The sequence below is a fragment of the Perna viridis genome, chromosome 1 (assembly GCF_037379345.1).
Source record: "Perna viridis isolate PV_CMFRI_1.1 ecotype Kerala chromosome 1, ASM3737934v1, whole genome shotgun sequence".
Lineage (NCBI taxonomy): Eukaryota > Metazoa > Mollusca > Bivalvia > Mytilida > Mytilidae > Perna > Perna viridis.
In genome coordinates, this window is record NC_142445.1 from 16,523,009 (window position 1) to 16,547,311 (window position 24,303).

Consider the following 24,303-nt stretch of genomic DNA (forward strand, 5'->3'; position numbering starts at 1 on the left):
CGTTCATTTTGTTTTTATTCTAAGATTGGCAAATTTTTCTTTGTATTCATTGTGAAAGAAATTTCTTTTAGCTTTTCGCATAGTATTTTACACAAAGCAGATTTTATATAGTGTGACCTGAACAGTAAAAGATAGGGACATTCCTTATAAGTACTTTTTAACAGAATTGAGCTTGATCGATTTTCATATATACAGACAATTTTGTGAAGTCCTTTCGGTTTAACGGATCAATTAATTCATGGTAAATGAAATATTGTTTCGACGAATCATAAATATACCTCATAATATACTTCGCCCAGAGTACACATGAAAACTTACAACATAAGTAAATATATGCGCTTGTCCCTGTAAAAATCACATAGAAAAAATGCTTTCTAAAATTAAATGAAAAAACCTTTTTAAGGATATCAAATTCACGTTTGTAAAGGCAAAGTTTTTTTTACAAAGTTAAACACGTTCGTTCTTTCATCCACAGTTAATGGGTAAACGTAAAGCCTCCACTTCCACTCTTTCCTCTGTTCTTAGACTAGTTACACACTATTAAATCACAATATATTTCTGGTAATACTCTGTAACATAACGTGTTCGAAATAAGGAGATGTATTACCAATTTCATATGAACCTAAACTACTTGTATATACTTTGCATGATTCGGAGCACTCAAAATATTACTCTCGGTTACCTCTGCTCTAACTCTTAGAGCACATAAAACATGTTGAAATTCCTGTTATGGGGAAATTACAGATATCTGTCAAATACACAACTACCAGTCAAGTTTATTGCAAATTTCGATGTGCTGTACACGTGTTTTCAAGGAGAAGCTTCTCTTCAGCTGCATAAGAATCAAATTTATAGGAAGATAAAAAAAGGTGTAAAGAAATACTTAAAACTATTGAATTTCTATTATGTGCAATACAAATAATGAAGCTAAATTATAGCCTTAGTATTTAAAATATTTTATAATTTGGGGTCAGACCAATCTGACTACTGGGTTGGTGAATACCCTCGAGGACCTTTGGTCCTTCAGCAGTGGCATTAACTCAGTGGTTATTAAATACAGATACATTATTTTCTTACAAAAACAAACATCAGCAACAAATATTGATAGAATACTTGTATAATTTGACTATGATGTATCTTCGAATAGAGAATCAAAGTTTGAAATGAACTTCGAACGTTTGTAATCAATATGTCAGACATATAACTCATGGTCAAGGGCAGATAACGGCTGGACTGGTCATTGATCTTTTACCAACATTTAAAATATTATAATTATATTGAGTGAAAATAATTATGGACGACTGTACGCCATTGTTACAAAAACTTGATGTTAATAAAAAGCAGGAAAGTAATTACAATACTAGAGTAAAAGTTATGTGCTATGTCATGATCAACAGCATTGGGATATTAATTTCCAGTTCTGGCCAAACCAAGTATATCTACAGTTATATCAAGTCTCATGATAAACTAAACAATTCAAGCAACAGTACAGAACATGCACGATTTAAGCACCAGAAACATTTATGTGGAGACAATTTATTCGACGATAGCCACACTCAAGCGAAGACATCTTTTTGGACATGGAGTATTTCGGCTATACAGTATGGCTTTGCTCTTCCCATTATGGTCTGTGTCGGACCAATGATTGACAGCATTGGTAGGAAACCATTACTTTTATGGAATGTTACTGTCACGTGTCTTGCATTTATACTTAAGACAATAATTGCTTACTATAAGTTTCGCCTGGAATACTTCATAATGTGCTCATGTTTACTAGGTCTGTCTGGGACCTATTTCACATTTCATTTGGTTTGTCTATCGATTTTGGCAGACACTACATCCAAGGGGAACCAAAGAACTATGGCAATGGCAATTTATCGTGCAGTAATGGCTATTGGGGGGTTCTTTGCTTACGTTGGAATGGGTTATTTGTCTGAAATCGATGGATTTCCCTATCCCTTTGCTGTTTCTTCTGTTATATTTTTCTTTTTTGTTATTGTCGTAACTATAACATTCAAAGATACATGGCAACCGAAAACGAACCTAATTGAAAGTCGAAAATTTACCTCATCCGTCGAAATTTTTGTACTTTGTAAAGAAAGAGTTCACGTTAGAAGAAATATTCATTACTTAATTTCCTATTATGCAATATTTTTCCTCTACATGTTACCATTTGCTGCAAAAGACTCTGTGAAGACAATCTATTTACTAGGACCACCGTTTTGCTGGCATCCGCAACATTTTGGTTGGTACAGTGCAATATCTGGAATTATTATATTCATGAGTGGACCAATAATTCTCAAAGTTCTACATATTCTGATAAAAACAATTAAAGATGAAGTGATCCTAATTGCAGGGCTCATATCTGCGACTGCTACCTATCTTTTACTTGGTTTTGCTAGCAATGACGGCACTGTATACGACGGTAAGATGTTAGAAACTGATCTTGTAAAAATGCTGGAAATAATATGTGATTCCGCCATATATACATAAAAAAATGTTGATTTTTTTTAAGCACATAAAATGCGATAATAACATGAAATGAAAGTATAAACAATAAAAAGTATGAGTTCAGTGAGTTATTGGACAGACTAATTATGGGTTAATATTTATGCTCATTTATACTCTGAATTGTTGCTTCTTTGTATCACGGAATCGATGTACTTTCTGATGACGTCATATTTCCTATGTTTTATTGTAGCTACAGCAGCTGGACTGTTCAAAGGGCTTCCTGTAACGCTCGTTAAAGCAATCCTTTCTAGATCTGTTGACTCTGAAAAACAAGGTAATTATCATAAAATTGCTTTCTTCATATTCTTATCACAAATTCATTTAAAACAAAATGGTATTGTATTTAATTAGCCAATTCAAACTAATTTATTTATCTTAATAATATGAATGACTTTTAGAAGCATTGGGTCCTGTCACGAATATGTATATAACTGAACGATGTCAGAATATCTCATATTTCATAAGTACACGTAAGTTTAAAAAAAAAAAAAGCAAAGGAGGGGGGAATAAAATGATTAAAGAAAAAAAAGATTAAAATAAACTCAGTTTTATGGTGGTATCCATCTGCACCACGTTCAACGTGTCATAGTTTTCCTTTCCTCTTTCGTCTACTCTAGACTTTGATTTTTTATGAGCAACTCGGCGTGTGTTTCTTGAAAAGCAAAGGACGCTTACTCTACCGGTGCGCCTGGTCCATGCTCCCAGTTTTAGTGGAGTCCGATTTGCTTATTTACTTTTTTTTGCTTTGTACACATTCCTTTGGTATTTTTATGTTCTTTGTTGTGTGTCTATTTTTGCAGTCTAGTCTTTGTCCCGAGTCTTATTCTTTTGAGTTCTGCTAGAATTTTTGTTCCCTTGATAACTTGAAATCAAAGAAAATGTTTAAAAGAACAACTAATGCTGGTAAAATTGATATCTTGTTTTGTTTTGGGCCTTGAAAAAGTTTGTGACAAATCTAATGTAATCGATTTCTAATACCTAGTTTCAATTTAAAAAATAGGCTTTAAAATCATATAACTTTTAAGCTTCTGCATAATTTTATTGCAAAGAGTTTACAACCCATGACTTGTAGTAGGCTGAAACTGTATTTTTGTTCACAATAAAATTTTGCACTGCGAGTAGATAAGTCTTCATTTGAACTCAATCTCTCAGTACATGGTAATCTCTAAAATTCACCTTAAAGTGCTGAATGATTTTGTTGTGAATTTGGAGAATTGAATTCACCACAAATGAGAAAGCGTAAGAACTTCTGATGATTCCTTCATTGCAAGGACAGAAAAAATGATTGAACTTTATAAATACTTCGACATTCTGTCAAAGTTTGTACTTTTTGGTCATTTTTTGGCACACCAAGAAACAACTCCATATTTAGTGCATAAATTCATTATTACATAGTTTATTATATTTGAAAAAATAAAGTTATTTCTTGGATGTGCAAAATAGTTTTCTGGGTGTAAATATGTCCCAAAAAAAAATACAATTCTCATCAGTTTTCGCTAAATGGCGTAAAATTGTAGCATCATTATGACATCATTACAATGAACCAAATGCCAAAAACTATTATTTTTCCTTACATTCATATAGTTTAATATGTTATGAACAGATTTTGCACCTGGTTCATGCTCCAATTTTTAGTGGAGTGCGAGTTGCTCATTTGCCTTTTGTAACTTTGTATGTATGATTTTAGTTACTTTATGTTCTTTGTTGTGTATGTCTGTTTTCCATGTCTTGTCTTTGTATCTGGATTACATTCTTCTGATAACCTTGATTCCCTTGATTATTTTCTTACAACAAAGTTGATATTTTATGCAATATTCATAGTTTAACGTCTCTTCATTTGTAAAATAATTGTTCATTCCATTTATAAGTTTGATAAAGGTAACTTTTATTCGGATAAAAATATCTGACCATTTTCCGAAAGAAAATTAGGTTTTACAAAGATAGGGATTTAATACTAAAAAGTATTAAAATCAGCGTTTAGTTTGTCAATGAGATAAATAAATTAAAATTGTGTTTTCTATTTATTTGAAAGGTGCTTTATTTTCCAACATCTATCTAATTGAAGCTTCTTGTGCTTTAATTGGTTCCACCTTATTTGACAACATCTATCACCAAACAGTTACGACTTATAGAGGAATAGTTTTCTTCGTAATGACAGGATTCCCCGTTCTTGCTCTTGGATTGGTAATGTAAGTATCTTAGATACGCCTCTTTGTGAACTGAACATATTTTATTGCATAAAGAGCAGAGGACTTGAACAAAAATTAGTTCAATTTATAAACGTCCTCTCCCATATTACAGGCATTAGTAACTACATAAATGTTTTGCATGAAACAACAATAATAACTGCACATTGTAAACTTATTACATCAACCAGAATGTATATATGCAACTTTAGATGTCCAATGTTTTTCCTGCTTTTATTTAAAGTAATTGTATTAAGATACAATTTTATTCATGTACATCAACAGTATCCAAAATTATTTTCTTTATAAAATTTCGAACAGTCTTTCTATTTGTGCATCTTTCAAAAAATATAATTAAAAAAAAATAATAATATAATATAAAAAATATAATATAAAAATATAATATAAAACCAAGAATTATATGATATTTTTCCGTGCTATGATATGTATATTATGTATATTATATTTTTCAGGGTTATGATATGTATACATAAATCGCCAGAAGTACGACAACAAATTATCATTGAGTAGCAAGCAGGAGATAATTACATGTCTACAAATATAAGAAGAGTGTCGATAAAAATGTGCAAACCATTAAGGCAATGGATCAGTGTGACATAACATAAACAAAGAAGTATTATCAAGAGAACACAGACATACTTCTACAATTACTTATGTCAATGAATGTATTTTTTCAAGATAAAGTCATCATGTCACAAGTTTATCGATAACTAGTACTATCTTTAAAAAAGATAACCGACGCAGAAAATTTTACTTCTAAGTTTCTACATTTCTTTCAAGAAAATAACACGTGGCACGCAATTTCAAATTTTTGATACAGTTTTTTTCAAACGCAATTTAATTTTTTTTAACGCCACTAAGTTATAAGTATTTGACCTATCGGAAAACAGATTTGCTATCAGGTAACATGCGTTTCCATAGAAGAGCGTCCTTAAGTCAAAGGGTAAATAGCGATACTATACGGACTGCGTAGGAAAAATATGCATGAAACTAATCATCTTGAAAAGGTAAATGAAGAAAAAGAAAAAAATCAAAATTCTGAATTGTAAGGGTGAATTGTTCAAATAAAAAAATCAAATATGTCTTAGTACGATCGAAGATCTCATGTTTGCCCTCATGGAAAAAGGAGTATAGTGTGCATATCCATACAGTAGTCTTCAAATTTATGTTGATTACCCATCTCCTCCCAATACTACCTCCTATTGGCTCTTATAGAAGTGTACAATTTGTTGGCCGCTTTTTTATGTCATACTTAATTTGCTGTAAGGAATTTTGTATACTTTTGAGGAAGTGTCAACTGTTTTATCAATTTCATATTATTTGCATCATCTCTGACAGTGACAGTGAGTTTTCGTCTTTTTAATAAATGACATTTATCATTTGTTTTATTTATGTCCTAACAAAAAAAAAAAAAAAACTTAGTGGAATAGCTTACACACCATTGTCCTCTTTTTGTCTAAAAGAATAACTTGGGAATTGGTGCAATTTATGTCTGATTTATACAGAGTAAAGTGTGCATCTGTACAGATTCTTAACAAAAAAAACCTATTTTTTTTCAATTCTACATTTTTTTCTCCGACATACATATATTTCATAGCACTTTTACTAGTTTTATGAGAAAATAGTCCGATTTTACACATACATAAATTCTGAAAAAACAATGTATATAATCCTTATAATTCCAAATTATCTAAATTGACACCAAAAAATGACATAGCATATAGCGGCATTTAACCAACGTTGTGACATGGCTGTTAATTTCATATTCGAAGTAAAAAGTTTTACTGATAACCATATTCTTTCCAAATTGTTAATACAATATCGAACATGAATGAAATTAAGTAGATAATGTAATTGGCTCTAAATTGCCAAAGCGATGGTAGCCATGTTTGTAAACAATATGTACGTGGAATTTTAAAAACTGTCATCGCTGAGACCGTAGCAGGTAAAAACCCAATAACATTTAGTACGAAAAGACATATATTAACTAGATTGGAATTATTTTACAATATCACACAATTTGTTTTAAAAATATCACCAGACTATCTATGGAAAATGGCGGGAATTTTTTTCCATACTATTTTCTTATAAAAGCAGTCAAAAAAATATCAACGTCACAGTGGCTTCAGGATAAATTTAAACATCTTCTCAGTTGCTTTCTAGATGTACAGAACGCATTTTTTTGTATATTAAAATGACTAAATTGGGAAAATGATGTGCCACACATTGCCTGATCTTGCCAATAAAGGTACGTAAAATCGTATGGTCAAATTTTTAATGCTTGATTTCGGGGAAATTCGGAACTCGAACTTTGTTAATGACAGACGAAATATAATGCATCATAATACAACTGAAGAAAACCCGTTTTAAACTAAAAATAAATGAGTAGGTTTTATCGGTATTACTGGTATTAGTTTAGCAGTTGCTGATAAGGGTTAGAAATCTGTATCTATTGATATAATAGAGATTACTGAAGCATTGCAACAATAAGAAACTTCAAGCACCGACCATTTTTTATGCTAAAAGAGGGGGGCCTGGAGTTTATGTCGGATAAGAATTCATGACTTTACACTAGCCCTTCCCTACTTGGATTTTCGTCTTGTACGTGTTTCTATTTATAAAAGAACACTCTACGGCCTTCAACGGGGTTCTCTGGTGATGTCATATGTGTAAGGTCGAAACAGCTAAGTAGTAGAGCTGTGATAGGACTTTTGACTCTTATCTTGAAATCTTTACAACAATGAAACTTGTGTGCGCTTTTCTTGTCCTCTGCGTGGTCACAGTAGGTTAATTATCTTTTTAGTTATCCAGAATGATCTATGAAAACCTCATTTTTAGTTTGTTTATAAATTTGTACTTAGATACGTGTAGAGATTGATATTCTCATTAGGTTTAACTAAAGTCTTCAAGGAACACCAAAATATCTATAAATCAGCTGTGACATACAAACCCAAATTCGAGCCAAGTTTAATATGTTCGATAATATATCTTGAAAAAAAGCCTGCTATTTCCACCTAGACGTGCTACATAATAAAGCTTACGTTAAATTGTCCTTTAATATTTAATCTGTTGAAAAGTCATTAGAAATGGAAGGCTGATAACAACATCAAGTTGTTGAAAAGATAGATTGTTAACAATGTTTAACCATTCAAAGAAAATCTTAAAATTAACAGGGAGTCAAGAACATATCTTTTTATGTTAGGTATGTTTAAAATTGTTATCAATATGTATACACCGTAGGTTTGTTTCTTTTTCGTAGGTTCAAAGATACTGATATTTTTATATTTGTAAAAACTTCCGTATAAGTTCATAATAGTTAAATGGCATAAAAAGTCTACATGTCCATACTAGCAACTCACATGGACGCGATCATTAGATAAAACAAACAAGTAAAATTTAACACGAAGCCGTGGGCAAGTGAACCAACCGAAAAATCCTTCACAAGATACTTTGGATTTGAGTATTTTTGTACGATTTATTTTTATTTTTTATTTATAAAATTCCTTAGTATTTGGTTTTAATGTCGGTGGTGAACATGTTTACAAGATATTGAGATTCGCAATGTTTATATGATAAGTATCACAGATAATTTCAATCTAAATACCTGTCCATAGTCGATATAGAGAGAACATTTTCATATAACCAATTATATATCAGAATCGACAATTTTTTATTGTGCTAGAATAATTTTTTTATCATATTTGTCGTCGTACAATTATTTCGCTTCTGACTCTTCCATTATCGTCTGTAAAGTCGATAAAATGCAGAACTTGTTCTGCATCTTTTATCGTAGCCTCATTAAAATCAAGATGTTGTTTCCTGAAAGTAATACATTGTAATTTCATTCTGTTGTAGAACGTAACTGGCCAAACCCGAGAATGCACAAAATCTTCGGAATGCTACTCGAATGAGTGCTGTATAGAAAATAGATACCGAAAGCGATTGATCCTCGGAGACCAAAAAGGAATTTGTCGCCCACTTCGTAAAAGTTTGGAAAGATGTGATCCAATCGATGCAACATCTAGAAGCAATCCAAATTTGCGTGCAATTGAGTGTCCTTGTGAGCCAGGGCTTATCTGTCACAGTACTGGTTTCTTTACCGCAGCTCATCGTTCTTTCTGCATTCATGATAATACTAAATAAATTGTATTTACATGTATATATTCTCTACATTTCGAAGTTAAGTGAAAATTCAAATTAATGTTAATCGTTACTCCATTACAGAGAACTGTGATGATATCAGTCGGGTTTCATAAAAATTACATGTAAATAAGGCACTCTAAAATTGTTGTTACTACTGCAAAAATAAGATAGCCTGAATGTTTTGATCGAAGAATTTACTTGTAAAATTAATTATATACCCCTCCAAGTTGTGATTATTTATGTTAATCGAACAAGGAAACAAACGACACAACCGATTGATTTCTTCTACATTCGTCAGAAAAAAATTACACTTTCATCACCTGTGTTGTAATTATGATCTTAGCCAATTATCAACGTCAAAAAACGCTAAGTAGGAAGAAAAATATGTAAGAACACTATTGCTTGATAAAGTTGATTGCATGATTGCATACTGAAAAAATCCAGATTTATCAACTAAAATACTCGGTTTTAGCCGTATCGGTGTTGTCTTAATTTCTGCGTTCACGATTTTTTTCTCCATATGTTGTAATTCTGGTGATCCTGGTGTTGTTTTGTTAAAGGAAGAAAGCATACATGGTAGAAAAAAAATCAGAACCTATTTCAAAATTCAAACGTGAACTAAAACAAAATGGATCATTAAATAATATTCATGTCCTATTACACTTCTCGTGTGGGTCTAGAAGATTAAACATTTTGCTAACGCAGCTGTGATGATCGGCTTCATTCCTGAATTGCGACCTTTTTCTCGTCAACATCATTAACAATTGTGGTTGTCAATGTGGACAGTTATCTACAAGGTATGTTATACTTTAGTAGATGCAAAATGTGCCGAGTTTGTTATATATTGAGTTAAAAGCCGTGGAGGTTCGATATTTGGTCTTAGAAATCTTGTATTTAATGTTCTTACTCGTTATTGTATTAATTGGGTAGTCAAATTTAAACGATATAATGCCACTGTAAAGAAAACAACATTTGTACGTGTAATATTAATATAAAAATAAAACATGTCAATAAAAATGAATAAACAATATTAAAATAGTAAACTCTTATTATAATTAACCTGAGCAATAGCAAAGTCTTTAAATTGAATCAAATATATTAGCCATGACTAAATCTATAAAAAAAATTCATCATTAAACATTTCCAACCATTCTAGCTATCTGGTTGGTCAGTAATATGATTGAAGACGTTTCTTATTAGGTAGGTTATTACTCATGGCAAGGAGATTTCGTCATTGGAATTAAAATGCAGGTAAATTCTTATAGGATACCATTTATACATAAGCTGAAGAATAAGGGCGCCCACAATATCAGTATTGCATTTCATTGTCATCACACTGTGTAACGAATTAAAAAAACTAATCTTAACAAATAAAATTTTCATTGAGTAACAATTCATTCGCTAACTGTTCTCTCTATGTTCCATATCAGAGCAAGGGAATGATTAATTCTAAAGGTATATACACCCAAAAGGTACGTCAACGCTTTTCATGTTGAAAAAAAGTAAACAATTTTTTATCCAAGTTTATATTTAAAATGTTATGTTTATTATCAAACGTTGATTTTCAACGTGCACTTGTTCAAATTAACCTACATGTTTTATATTATAAAGGTCACATGTGATTTTGTTGATCTTATGAAAAGGTTTGTAACTAGACCAATACTTTGACGTAATAAACACTCGCCTTATCTTGTCTTGATATATCGGTACATGAAACCATGAAGCTACTTGTATCTGGTTTGATCGCTTTTTGTTTTATTACAGTAAGTCAGTTAAATATGGTGTTAAATTACACATATATATATATAGGTTACAGTTCTTAACAATTCTGCTTTGAGCATGTATTTTATTGATCGATATTGTTAGTCAACAAAAGAGGTCTGGCTGAAGGCTGTTATTATTCATCTTGGTACATACCCGATCAATGCGGGATGTGGGTTCTACGGAGCCCCAAATGTACTGGGGTGCGATACTGTAAAAGTCAATTTTGGTCATAGTAGATATCGTAATATAAAAAAATCGTCTAAACAATTTGTCATTTTAACTAAAATGCCTTACATCTGTACTGTAAGCCTAAATAAATGTTCATTCCGACCTCATATATGTGATGTACCATAATTTGACCATTTATTGAACATACTACGCCATTCAAAGAAAAAACCCCGATTTTTTCAAGAGTTTACCATAAAAAGTGGAATACTAAACAACTAAGTCAATGAAAAGTTTAAAATCTTTCAGATTTATCATTAATTATTTTCCCATTGAAACATAAATAGCAACAATTCCAAATATAAATTGAAAAACACGAAACAGTCTTTAGATCCGGTGTTGTCATATTTATCATATTTAAACATTCGAGCATTAGCGTATAGCTGTGGGTGTAACGCGAGAGTTAACATATGGTTATGTGCCAGTTGAGATGTGTTTTCATACAATTAATCGTTTTTCACAAATTACGAAATTCAAAAGTTTAAAAATATTTTATTTTAGTAAAGAGGGTACAGTTTTCTTTTAAATGTCTAAAACATTGTAATATTGTGTAATACATTCTAACCTATGGTCATTTAAATGCAAAGATACAAATATGATGTTGGGTATTTCCTTCACCAATCGGCCCGGTCGGTGGGGGGACATAAAATTTCACATCTTTTAACAACCATTTCTTGAGGTCTTGTTCATATTTATGTCTCTGATGACACAACATTGCACGATCGTCGAGCACTCTGACACAGCATAGTACGATCGTCTTGCATTCTGAGCAAATTTCGGAAAGTTCGACGAAAGTGTTTCATTCCTAGTGTTTGCAAATAGCATCTATCATCAATTTAAACGCTGAATTGGGAAAAGGCGACGTTCTGTTAATCTACTAAATTTTCTACGACCGCAACGCTCAAACCTGTCCTGTTTTTTTTCTCTTGTATTGTTTTAAGTTTCCTTTATTCATTTTGTTGAATTTTCTTGTTTTTTTCTTGTATCATTACACAATAAAAACCATCATAACATCAAAACCTAAGAATTTCCAAAAATTAAATAAAAAGTTAATTAATACCACTTGGGTGGTATCTACTACAAATAGTTAATGTTACGTAAAACGTATGTTAACTTTGCCATTGTTCCAGATAAACTATCGCAGTAGAGTAAACTTTACCTAACTCAACCATGATTGCAGTTACACTATTCAACGTTAACACAGCTCACATCAAATATAGTGCATTGGAAAATGAAAATACCTTTAAAATTTATTATATCTTTTTGAAAACTGATTTTATTTTCTTTTTTTGCTTTTTGATAACATCGAATGGAACAAGGCACAACTGTATTAATAACATTTTTTTAAATACTCGTTTGAAGGAAATACAATGAATATTGAATTATTATTTTCTTTCAATTTCATATGATAGTTCTAACGCGTCATGAATACTCATTGTGATGTCTTTATGTTTATTTTGTTGAATAATATTAAGTTAAGTTTTAAAAGAACGTTTTCTGTTACCTTAACATTTTCTGGATGTATAGTACAAAAAGATGTTGTACGCTCAAAACAATTATATTGCGCACAAAGATTAGACATTGCGCACTCAAAATAATTGTGTGCTCAATATAAAATATCGAATACACACACTGATTCAGCATCTATTGCTTAGAAAACGTTTTATATCTTCTTTATAAAATCAATTTCTAAAACACACCTTCCATAAATCAAATACATAAAACTAACATCGAGTTGATACCACGGTGGTTCCCCAGAGATCTTGAAAATGGTTAGTTTAAACATATCTATTAAGTAATTTGTATATTTTAAAACCATTGGCAAGCCAAAACAGTGGAATGAAACGGTCAATAGAAAATTAATTACAAGATTCAGAAACAACAGAAACAATTACAGAATTAAGAAACAACTTAATTACAGGATTCAGAAACAACAAAGTCAGAAACAGAAATATCATTGATATGTAGCATAGCTCAAGGAAGTAGTACTCTAGTGCTCATAACCTGCATTTGGTGAGTTTGGTGCAAAGTGAAGAGGTTGACATTTAATGCTTTATGCATTTACTCACGTCATAAGGATTTTTCAAAATTATTCAAAAGAAGTAACTGTGTAATTTAGGTTGTCAATTTGATGCGTTTGTTCTGTATCAAAAAGTTTTGAACCTTGGTAAACATTTCAACGCTATACTCACCAGACATGTCATCTGATCCAAATATGAGAAGATTTGAAGTCAGTTGATCAGGAAGTTGAAGTGCTCAGCACTGCTGAGATATGTGTCTCCTAAGCAATTGGTATAATGGACAAAAGAGTAGGAAGTGACTAGCAGATTCCATTTCGCCACATTGGCATAATGGGGATGGGATTTTTATTTAGCTCGCTACACTGAAGACGAAATTCGACATGTAGGATTTGACCTCTGCGTGATCCGCAATAGTTATATATTGGTTTTTTGACTACCTCATTTTCGAGATGAGTTTTGAAGATTTTTACAAATGGCGAGGTCTTAATATCATTTGGTAATGTCTTACATATAATCGAGTAGAGGAAGGTAGAAAATAATTAGAATATTGGTATGTTCTACAATAAATTAATTGGATTAGGTCAGAATTACTAGTTGGGTAGTTATGGAATTGGTTTACTCTATTAGGAATCAGATTTTGAAGATAAGGCGGTGTCATAATGTTCAAAATCTTGTACATAAGTGTTAATTTGTGAATTTCTTACCGAACACATAATTTCTGCCATCCAGTTTCTATATTTTGAGTTTTAGAATAGCAGTGTTTGTATCCCATATTACATCGGCATATTCAAGAATCGGTCTAATAAAAGTTATGTAAAGTTTTTCAAGGGTTTGTCTATCCAAAATTACTTTAAATTTTCGTAATATATTTAAACGATTGTATGCTTTGGTTGTAACCATATCAATATGACTATTCCATCCAACATCATCAGATGTTGTAAGTATAATGTCATCTTGTTTCGACCTTTGTAGTGAAACAAACATTTAGTATAATATAAGCTGAGACATTGGTTGTAGGATAATTCCGTCTCAGTATGATTCGAATCTGCTTAACGACTTTTGTTGTATTCTAAGTAAAAGTATTAGCATATACAAATGCCAGTACCGAAGATGAAATAAAGAACTTAAAAAAATAACCTACGTTTTATTGAGCTATTAATTAAAGGTGAGATTTCAAACTGATATGGGTAGAATAACTATAGGTATTTAGTTTTGTATAACTCTTTAAAAGTTTCAGCTTTCCAACAATAAAAACTTGCACACCAATTAATATCATTTCTATTTTTTGTAGTGCAGGATTTTTTCAGTATGACTGTATGTTTGTATTGTAGGTCCTATTAGCGTTTGACCATTAAATTGATTAAAATCATATGCATGCATTAAAAAATTGAAGGATTTGAGAATATACACAACTTATACTAGATGGTTCATGAAACCCAGTTTGCAATATATTTGGCTTTCAAAATTTAATTACTCGTGCAGGTCCGGGTGTTAAAAGAATAGGCCTGCAGCAGCGCTAAGCTTGTCGTAAAAGGCGACTAAATAGTGCTCAGAACTCTAGGCAGGGGCTAGGGCGCTCTGCCCACAGAGCAACTGGGATGTGTGCCCCAGGTGGTGGAATGGGGTACCCCTGGCGTGTTACATTCTGGGGTTGTCAGGCTATAATACGGAAAACCTGACCGCAAACCATAGCGGTGCACCGTGTTGGGAAAGATGGCACGTTCCTCGCACGTTAAAGAACCCTACTTTGGTATTCTCCCGGAGTAGGAACCATAGGGCTCCGCCATAGGAGGCTAAATTGCCCGACCCTACCCACCTCTCCCTATTTCCAGTGGCAATCAAAATTTGTCGACCCCATTGTCATTGTGTCCCATCCCTTTTTCATTTCATCATCATTTCGTGTTCATTTTATCATCAATTTCATGTTCAAATTCTTTATTACATAACGCAATGGTGCGCCTTCGTTTTGTGTTTCCATCTTGCATCAAAGGGTAAACAACTAAAATATTCCCGAGTGAATTCATTAAGAAACACAAAGTCTATTACCAATACCTCTTTATGATGAATGTGCCAGTGATAATATATAATCAATACTGCTTAGCTTCAATTTGAAACTAAGTAAAATTTCACCTGATTCAATTGATTAATTAGAGTATTTGGTAATAAAATAGATGAAAAATAAGCATTTGACACAAAAGTCACATTACAAAACAAAATGACATTCAGATTCACTTCTCACACACATTATAAGAAAAAAAAATCAAGTTGTCGATTTAGTAGGGTCCGTAAATTTCAGTTTTTAACTAAAAAAATAGTTTTATACTCAGTGACAGTGAAACAATTGGTCTTTATTGAACTAAGTTCCTTGAATAAAACTTCAAATGTTATAAATTGTCGGTTTTAAGCCTTAAGTAATAGCCACAGCATGGTTGATTGACAAGTACATCGCATTAGTCCTGAAAAACTTGTATTTTATTTACGTATAACAACTAAAGGAGAAACCATCCAATATAAAAAGGATAGGACTATTTTCAGATTTTGTTAAAGCAAGGCAAAGGCGAACAAAATCTATAAAAAAAATGCTTTTAGTTGAAAAAAATACGTTAAATCCTTGAGTTTGAAAGACAGATAACTTGACACCCCCAATCGAACGATTGCTTCCTTCCTGAATAACAAAAAAAAACATTGCGTACGTCGACGGCTAGTGGCTGTTAAGTATACGCATTGCCTAATTCACGAAACCATGCTATATATAGAATATCTCTAGCGATACTTGCTTGTATATCTGACTGTTACTTACAGTTTGTCTAGATGTGTCTGCTTAAAGTCCCTGTCAATAGCACATTTAGAATGGTCGAAGAAACTGCATGAATCTTTAAAAAATACTCATTTTGTTGCAGATTTCGTGCCAAACGAGAGAGTGTACGAAGACTTCCGAATGCAGCCCAAATGAATGCTGCATGGAAAATTCAAATAGAAAGCGACTGATTTTCGGAGACGTAAAGGGACAATGTCGTGCTCTCCGAAAAGACGGTGAAAAATGTGATCCATTCGGAGCAACATCCCGAAGCAATCCCAACTTGCGTGTGATAGAGTGTCCTTGCGAGGAAGGTTTTACCTGTCACAGTGCCGGTGCTATCACAACCGCTCACAATTCATTTTGTGTCAATGGCACTAGTAAATAAAGTGGTATTAATTTAATTATAGTATATATTACAATTTGCACATTCAAGCACAGTTTGCAAAGCTATTGTTGCAGATCGGATCTCGAACGTTGTGTTAATAGTGTAGAATATTTCATTAAAAATTTCTATCGATGTGTATTGATATCGATTGATCTCTAACTAATGCAAAAATGAAAAAAAACTTCGTCCTTTTATATTCATTATCAACAATATAGCACTTTTGCTATGGCAAGCCAAAGTGTACAAAATTCAATATTTTGTAATATTAGAAAATAGGTTTTTAATATTATAAAATATTTTTTAATATTAGAAATTCATTTTGTAGTATTACAAATTCAGTTTCTAATATTATAAACGCCCGATTTAGTAATATTACAAAATATCACACATTTAGTAATATTACAAATTGAATTTGTAATATTAGAAAACGAATTTGCGATATTAGAAAATGAATTTGTAATATTAAAAAATCGTAATTGAATACGACAAATCCATTTTCTAATAATAACATTTTTTTTATATTAAAAAACATACCTTTGTACTATATACACTGTGAAGTCAGCCTCATATCTTGACCTACACTTAGAAATCGATGGTTTAGGAAAACTATTGACCACACTTTACGACAAACGTGATGACTTTTCATTCAAAATTATCAACTTTCCTTTCATCTGTGGCAACATCCCTTCGGCTCCTGCGTATGGAGTGTTCATATCACAACTCATACGTTATGCCAGAGCTTGCCGAAACTACGCAGACTTTTTGTATCGCGCTAGAATTCTAACAAATATGCTTCTGGAGCAGGGTTATGTTGCTACAAGATTGAAGTCATCATGAACTCGTGGATCGTGTGTCCATCTGCGCCATGAAAACTAATTTGTTCAACGTGTCATAGTTTTCCTTTCCTCTTTCTTCTACCCCGGACTTGACTTTTTATGAGCAACTCCGTTTCTAGAAAAACAGAGGACGCTTATCCTACCGGTGCACCTGGTTCATGCTCCCAGTTTTTAGTGGAGTCCGATTTGCTCATTTGCTTTTGTTACTTCGTATGTATGATTTTAGTTACTTTAAGTTCTTTGTTGTGTATGTCTGTTTTCCATGTCTGGTCTTTGTAACTGGATTACATTCTTTTGATTACCGCTATAACCTTGGTTCTCTTGATTACTATTTGTGGTACTACAAAATATTTTTTTTAGTATCAGAAAGTATTTTTTAATATTAGAAATTCATTTTGTAATATTAAAAATTCATTTTATAATATTACAAATTCATTTTATAATACTACAAATTTATTTTCTAATATTACAAATTCCTGATTTTGTAATATTACAAAATATCACACATTTAATAATATTACAAATTGCTTTGACTATTGGGAAATGAATTTGTTATATTATAAAATGAATTTGTAATATTAGAAAATGAATTCGTAATGTTTGAAAATTAATTTCTAATATTAAAAAATCACTTTGCAATATTGCAAAGTCAGTCACATTTTTTGATATTACAAATAAAATTTTCTGATATTCAAAAATGTTAATTGAATACAACTTATCCATTTTCTAATATTAGAAATTCAATAATTTTTTTAATACAAAAAAAAAAGATTTTTAATATTAAAAAAGGGTTTTGTAACATTATAAATCAAATTTGTTATATTACAAAATGAATTCGTAATATTAAAAAATCCTTTTTTAATATTAGAAAACACCCATTTCTGGCCACTTCGGCTTGCCATACTTTTGCAGTACAGTCAGATCACAATTGGTGTGTCAAGCGTTGCTAATAGAGTAGCTAGTATCCTGCTAGACTGTCCACTTTACTGCTTGATTACCTATTAATATGACTTTAGGCTATGCCTTTGATAGACAGGGCTCATTCTTTGTTTACGGTGCACCGCCATATTGCTAAGGGCGAGACTCATTCGGTGAGGAGAATTTGTGAGAACTTCTTCTTTGAAAGTTTAAAACATTTCTACACAGCCAAAAATTTTCAAATTTTTATTAGGTAAAATAAATAGATGTAAAATCGGATCCATCGACGTCATGATTAAAAGACAAAACAGCGCCTCCGCACTTGCGCAATCGTCTACTTCTGTGTCGACATATTTTGTCACTTCCGTCAGACTGTTTTTAGCCATTCATAGTTTTGGTCTTACATAATACATATAAAGGACGGAGCGTCATTTTGTTGTGTCGTTTGTTGTTATCATATAATAAGTAATAGATTTTCCGAAAAGCTAGCCGTCTTTTAGCTTTAATCGTAGTTTAAGATACTTTAAAATATATTGACTTTTACGATATTGAGACAAGATTTCTGTTGGTTACATACTTTCTATGTAATTGAAGATTGTAAAGAAGTAAGTTCTTTGGATTGTCAAGTGGCCAATGTCATATAAAACAAAAAAAATGTAAAACATAAATTTAATAAACAAAACAAACTAAAGTAAATTCAAGATAAATGACATCATGAAATGAATAAACATAAACGTAACTAAATATACACGCACAAGACAGAACTAAATATAATGGAATGAAATAAACACATAAACTAAATGATTCGCAGTCTCAACACACCACCATTTTTTCTGCACACCTCCCGGTAAGGTCGAACGTTGCATGTACTGTAAAATTAACGAATGAAATGGGTTGTTTCCCTTGGACTTTTGTTATAATTATAACTGGACGAAATATAGACTAATTTCACACATTTTTTGTAGATTTCTATATTGACGAAGAGAACACCAGATGATATATATTTCACTATAATGCTGTATTCAGTAAGCCATGACTGGTTAAACGAACATATCTAGCACGGACTTCTCGGTTACTTTACAAATTAATATAACGGACTTCGTGCTCCAAAAATAATAAATTCCTAGCTTTCCAACGGTTTTTTTTTTTTTTAATCACCGACATTACTTCACCGACTCTAGGCGTTATTACACCATCTCGGGAACATCAGGTTGATAACCATTTTATCACCGACAGGTCGACGCTTTTAGCTATGTGCAAGACGCACACCAAAACCGGGTCTAAAAACCCCTGAGTATTGTAAACATTAGCCTAGGGATATCCATGTCCTGAATTGACAATTATAATTCCCCACTGCTACTTTACCAAACTCAATGCTTCACTCAATGACCATGTGCCGACTGATATAAAACTCACCTGTTAAATTTCTATACGTGTACAATATCGTGATTTCACAAAAGGTCTACTTGATTCGATTTACCGGTGTTAGTGGTATTTAAAGCTAGGATAGTTTAAATAGTCCTGTATGGAAAAAATGTAAACGACAATTAACTGAAGTTTGTTACAAATGTCCCTTTCCTAAAGACTAAAGAACGTTTAGTCCAACCAAAACACAAACTTCAGAAAAATTCTGTAAGAAATATATATAAAATCACAATACAAAATGTACATGAATATCATAATAAAAAATTCTGTAACACTCAGGGGTTGTCTAAACGTCATCACATCTTGATAACACATCTGCAACAATATTCGTCTTGCCTGCAATGTAACAAATATTATATTTAAATTCCTGAAGTATCAAACTCCAACGTAGTAACCGTTGGTTGGTAGTTTTCATTCTCTGTAACCACTGTAAAGGAGCGTGATCTGTATTAATAGTAAACTCTTTACCCTCAAGGAAATTTCTCAATGTTTTTACCGCCCAAATGATAGCAAAGCACTCTTTCTCCACCACTGCATAGTTGCATTCAGATCCGGAAAGTTTCTTGCTGATAAACATGATTGGATGTCTCCCATCGTCAAACTCTTGTTCAAGCACAGCACCTAGACCCTTTCCTGATGCATCAGTCTGCAAAATAAACTTTTTAGAAAAATCTGGACTCCGTAATACAGAGTCACTACAAATACAATCTTTCAGTTTGTCAAAAGCTTTTTGTGTTGTGTCTGACCATTTAACTTTGTTTGGTGCGTTTTTCTTTGTGAGGTCAGTTAACGGTACAGATATGTCTGAAAACTGTGGTATGAATTTCCTGTAAAAGCCGATGAGACCGAGGAATGATCTGACCTGTTTCTTAGTTACAGGTGCCGGAAACTGCCGTATAGCGGAAACTTTGTCCTGTACAGGTTTAAGCTTACCACTTCCTGCAATGTGACCTAAAAATTCCAGCTCACCATAACCAAATAAACATTTACTTGGTTTTGCAACGAGCTTTGCCTGTCTAAGCGAATCAAATACTGCTCGTAAATGCTCAATATGATACTCCCACGTGTCGCTAAATATGCCAATATCGTCGATGAATGAATCAGCGAACTCGTCGTACCCTGCCAAAACTTTGTCCATCATACGAACAAAAGTAGCACCTGAATTCATCATTCCAAACGGAGCAACAGTAAACTGATAATGTCCGAACGGTGTAATAAATGCGCTCTTCTGTCGACTAGCTGAATCAAGGGGGACTTGTCAATAGCCCTTCGTTAAATCTAATTTACTTATGTATCGTGCTCTGCTGACTTTATTTAGTACTTCATCCATTCTAGGCATCAAAACCGGATCAAAGATTGTCTGTTTGTTTAAGTCCCGATAATCGACACAAAAACGAATTGTATTGTCTTTTTTCTTAACTAATACTATAGGAGCCGCATACGGACTATCGGAAGGCTCAACAATACCTGCAGCTAACATATCATCAATCTCTTTCTTAACTTTGTCTCTAAGTGCGTATGGTACTGGATACGGACGCTTGTATATTGGTTCATCTGTTTTTGTAATTACTTTATGTTCTATAATATTGGTTACCTTAGGTACATCACTAAAGATGTCTTCATACTCAGACAGTAGTTCTTGTAGCTGTTTGTTCTCTTCAACTGTCAGCTCTTGAGAAATGTTAACATCTTCAACACTTTCTTTTCTACGTAAGACGGGAGTAATTGCTGTATTCATCTCACTGTCATCTGTACCTTCACCTGTGTTAAGACCTGAAATTACCTTTACGCACGCAGCAACATCTGCTGTAACAGTATTACCCTTATCATTATCTACCCTTTCATGCCATAATTTGAGCATATTAACATGAAATACTTTTTCTTTTCCTCCTCTTACTCTGATTTTATAGTCAACTGGACTAACTTTGTCAGTAACTTCAAACGGTCCTTTCCAACTAGCTAATAACTTTGATGTATGTGTAGGCAATAACACCAGTACTTTTTGGCCAACCTCTAACTTCCTATCTCTTGCTTTTCTATCATAGTATAGTTTTTGTCTCTGTTTTGCCTGTTTCTCGTTTCCAGTGGCATACTCAGCCATTGTTCTCATTTTTTCTCTTGTATCTAATAAATAGCTCAATACAGAATGTTGACATGTACTCGGCTCTTCCCACTCCTCTTTCAGCACCGCAAGAGGACCTCTTATATGTCTGCCATATAACAGTTCAAATGGCGAAAACCCAGTGCTCTCATTTGGCACCTCTCTATATGCAAATAATAAGTAGGGGATATATTCATCCCATGTCTTTGGCTTTGCTCTTGCATATGCTTTCAACATTTTCTTTAGTACACCATTGAACTTTTCGCAGAGTCCATTACACATTGCATGATAAGGACTAGTGTGTAATTTACTTATTTGTAGTAATCTACATACCTCAAGCATCAATTCTGACATAAAGTTACTGCCTTGGTCTGTCAACAGCTCTCTAGCTATGCCAACCCTAGAAAATAGACTTATAAGAGCATTAGCAACGGTACTAGCCTCCTGATCTTTCAAAGGAATCGCTTCAGGGTATTTAGTTGCATAATCAACGCATACTAAAATGTAACGGTTTTTGCTATCAGTCATAGGCAAAGGGCCAACAAAATCAAGAGCAATTCGCTGGAATGGCTCATCAATAGGGGGTATGCTAATCAGAGGGGCTCGTGGTACTCTCCCCTTTGCTGTACCCATTTGACAATCGGGGCACGATCTACAGTATTCTGCTACTTCATTAAATATACCTGGCCAGAAGAAATGCTGCATAATTCGGTCTCTTGTCTTCTTATTCCCAAGATGTCCCGCTAACGGTATATCATGTCCTAAAGAAAGAACTGTCTCTCTCAGCTGTCGTGGTAATACAATCTGATGTATAACTTCACCACTAGGCTTCGTATACACTCTATAAAGTAAATCTGAATTGTACATGAAATACGATTGTTGATCTTGATGATCGTCACAAACATATGATCTTACCTTATCTAAAGTCTCATCACTCTTCTGTAACTTAATCAGCTGTTTCCTGTCACAAACCTTAAAATCATTAGAAATATCTGAAAATTCTATAGGTTGTGATATGGGTGTATCACCACTAAGCCTAACTGTAGTCTCACCTATCTTCCTATCTTCTTCAACCTGCTTCTTTCTTTGAGACCGAGTCTCAACTGCATGACATGGAATCTTATGAATCCTCTGAAACAAAAACATTTTCACCTCTGGTCTCTGGTACTTCTTCAATACTAAGTGGCACTGAGATATTCACCAAGTTACCAACTATCAAATCTGCGAACGGTGTATCTAAAATCAATGTGTTAACATCGCCTGAAATATAAGGGGTTGAAACGTTAATGCACACCTCTGGACACTGCTTCACTGTACCGTCTGCTAAACATATGTCTCTATTATGACCTGTATAATGATCTGAGCTAGTAAATTTACTATGAACAAATACAGTAGAACACCCAGTATCTCTTAAAACAGAGATTTTATCACTGTTAATCTTACCCTCAACTATATCGAGACCATGTACCTGCACTTTGTCTCCATTACATGAAACACCCGGTAACTTAACGGTTATACCACTGATATAGTCATCAACTGTATGACCCTGCTGTGTTTGTATGCATAAACCAAACTTACTTTGCTTATTCGTGCTCTCTTTGGACTTGTTTGCTCTTGAAGAACAATTTGGTGCTATATGACCTACCTTCTTACAAATAAAGCAAGTTCTAGTCTCTTGTCGTCTTCCTTTCTGTTGAAAATTCTTACCTTGATGCTTTGCCTGATCTGTATTTATTCTCATATATGATTGTGGTTTAGAACTAACATGTTCGATTTTATGGGCTTGCTGAAATACCTCTGCTTTTTCTATCAACTCGTCAACAGTTTTCGGTTTCTGCTCCTTAATCCAAAGTTTGAGCTCTTGACTACAACTTACCATCAACTGTTCTCTTGTTACTAAATCAATAAATTTACTAAAGTCAGTACCTATCTCTTCACGTTCCAGCCAGTGCCTAAGAAAACCTACTAATCTGACGGCATACTCCTTGAATGATTCATCAGAAGATTGCCGGGCACTTCTGAACTTCTCCCTGTATGTCTCAGCAGTGAGCTCATATCTAGATAAAATAGCAGTCTTAATTTGACCATAATCTCTACTGTCCTCTTCTGACAATCTAGAAAACGCTTCTAAAGCTTTCCCACAAAGTAAAGGGACTAATCTAAGGGCCCATTCTGGCTTGGGTATTTTGTGTAGGGTTACTAACTTCTCAAATGACTTCAAAAATATATCTGGGTCTTGATTTTCCTGAAACTTTGGAAGTTTTGATTTCAAATGTGAACTTGTCTGAGGTTGTGCTACACCCTGAGATAATTCTTTCTCTCTAAGTTCTAGCTCTTTTAACTTTACCTCCCTCTCCATCTCAGCCCTTCTCATCTCTCTTTCGGCTGCCCTCTCTTCCCTTTCTGTCGCCTGCATGTTTCTCAACAATTCTAGGCATACCTCTACTTTTTCACCCTTCTCTAACAACTCTGTAACCCATGTTGGCAGACCACCGGTTGCCATACTATATAATACAAAATACAAAAATCAAAAATCAAATAAAAAAAAAAAATCCAACAAACATAAAATAACACAAATATGTGTCAGAATAACACTCTCTGTCTATCTCTGACAGTCAATCTAATATGACAATTGACACAGTGACAATCCCACCGCTGCCACCATTGTAAAGAAGTAAGTTCTTTGGATTGTCAAGTGGCCAATGTCATATAAAACAAAAAAAATGTAAAACATAAATTTAATAAACAAAACAAACTAAAGTAAATTCAAGATAAATGACATCATGAAATGAATAAACATAAACGTAACTAAATATACACGCACAAGACAGAACTAAATATAATGGAATGAAATAAACACATAAACTAAATGATTCGCAGTCTCAACACACCACCATTTTTTCTGCACACCTCCCGGTAAGGTCGAACGTTGCATGTACTGTAAAATTAACGAATGAAATGGGTTGT

At 33.1% G+C, this 24,303-nt stretch overlaps 2 protein-coding genes and 2 long non-coding RNA genes across 4 annotated transcripts; 3 read left to right on the plus strand and 1 right to left on the minus strand.

The window, feature by feature from the left end:
- The first annotated feature begins 19 nt into the window (after window positions 1-19).
- LOC148627483 (lysosomal proton-coupled steroid conjugate and bile acid symporter SLC46A3-like) lies at window positions 20-6,099 on the plus strand. Its single transcript, XM_088573909.1, has 4 exons — window positions 20-2,425; window positions 2,702-2,785; window positions 4,544-4,700; window positions 5,171-6,099. The coding sequence occupies exons 1-4, from the start codon at window positions 1,294-1,296 to the stop codon at window positions 5,226-5,228; spliced, it is 1,431 nt and encodes a 476-aa protein (XP_088430035.1). The 5' UTR covers window positions 20-1,293; the 3' UTR covers window positions 5,229-6,099.
- A 1,223-nt stretch (window positions 6,100-7,322) lies between these two features.
- LOC148627484 (uncharacterized) lies at window positions 7,323-8,877 on the plus strand. The gene is made up of 2 exons (XR_015919317.1): window positions 7,323-7,500; window positions 8,574-8,877. It is a non-coding gene; the product is annotated as an uncharacterized LOC148627484 (long non-coding RNA).
- A 1,626-nt stretch (window positions 8,878-10,503) lies between these two features.
- On the plus strand, window positions 10,504-16,072 carry LOC148627485 (uncharacterized). Its single transcript, XR_015920820.1, has 2 exons — window positions 10,504-10,624; window positions 15,772-16,072. It is a non-coding gene; the product is annotated as an uncharacterized LOC148627485 (long non-coding RNA).
- A 4,421-nt stretch (window positions 16,073-20,493) lies between these two features.
- On the minus strand, window positions 20,494-23,839 carry LOC148627486 (uncharacterized). Its single transcript, XM_088544088.1, has 2 exons — window positions 22,631-23,839; window positions 20,494-22,467 (listed from the first exon to the last, which is right to left on the minus strand). The coding sequence occupies exons 1-2, from the start codon at window positions 23,837-23,839 to the stop codon at window positions 20,494-20,496; spliced, it is 3,183 nt and encodes a 1,060-aa protein (XP_088400214.1).
- Window positions 23,840-24,303: the final 464 nt, after the last annotated feature.

Bases quoted from the DNA above. Each gene is read 5' to 3' on its own strand.
- LOC148627483 (XM_088573909.1), top strand. From the start codon at position 1,294: ATGGACGACTGTACGCCATTGTTACAAAAACTTGATGTTAATAAAAAG. The intron at 2,426-2,701 runs GTAAGATGTTAG...GTTTTATTGTAG, and splicing joins TGACGGCACTGTATACGACG to CTACAGCAGCTGGACTGTTC. The intron at 2,786-4,543 runs GTAATTATCATA...TTTATTTGAAAG, and splicing joins TGTTGACTCTGAAAAACAAG to GTGCTTTATTTTCCAACATC.
- LOC148627486 (XM_088544088.1), bottom strand. From the start codon at position 23,839: ATGGCAACCGGTGGTCTGCCAACATGGGTTACAGAGTTGTTAGAGAAG. The intron at 22,468-22,630 runs GTGTGCATTAAC...TTTTTGTTTCAG, and splicing joins CAGTGAAGCAGTGTCCAGAG to AGGATTCATAAGATTCCATG.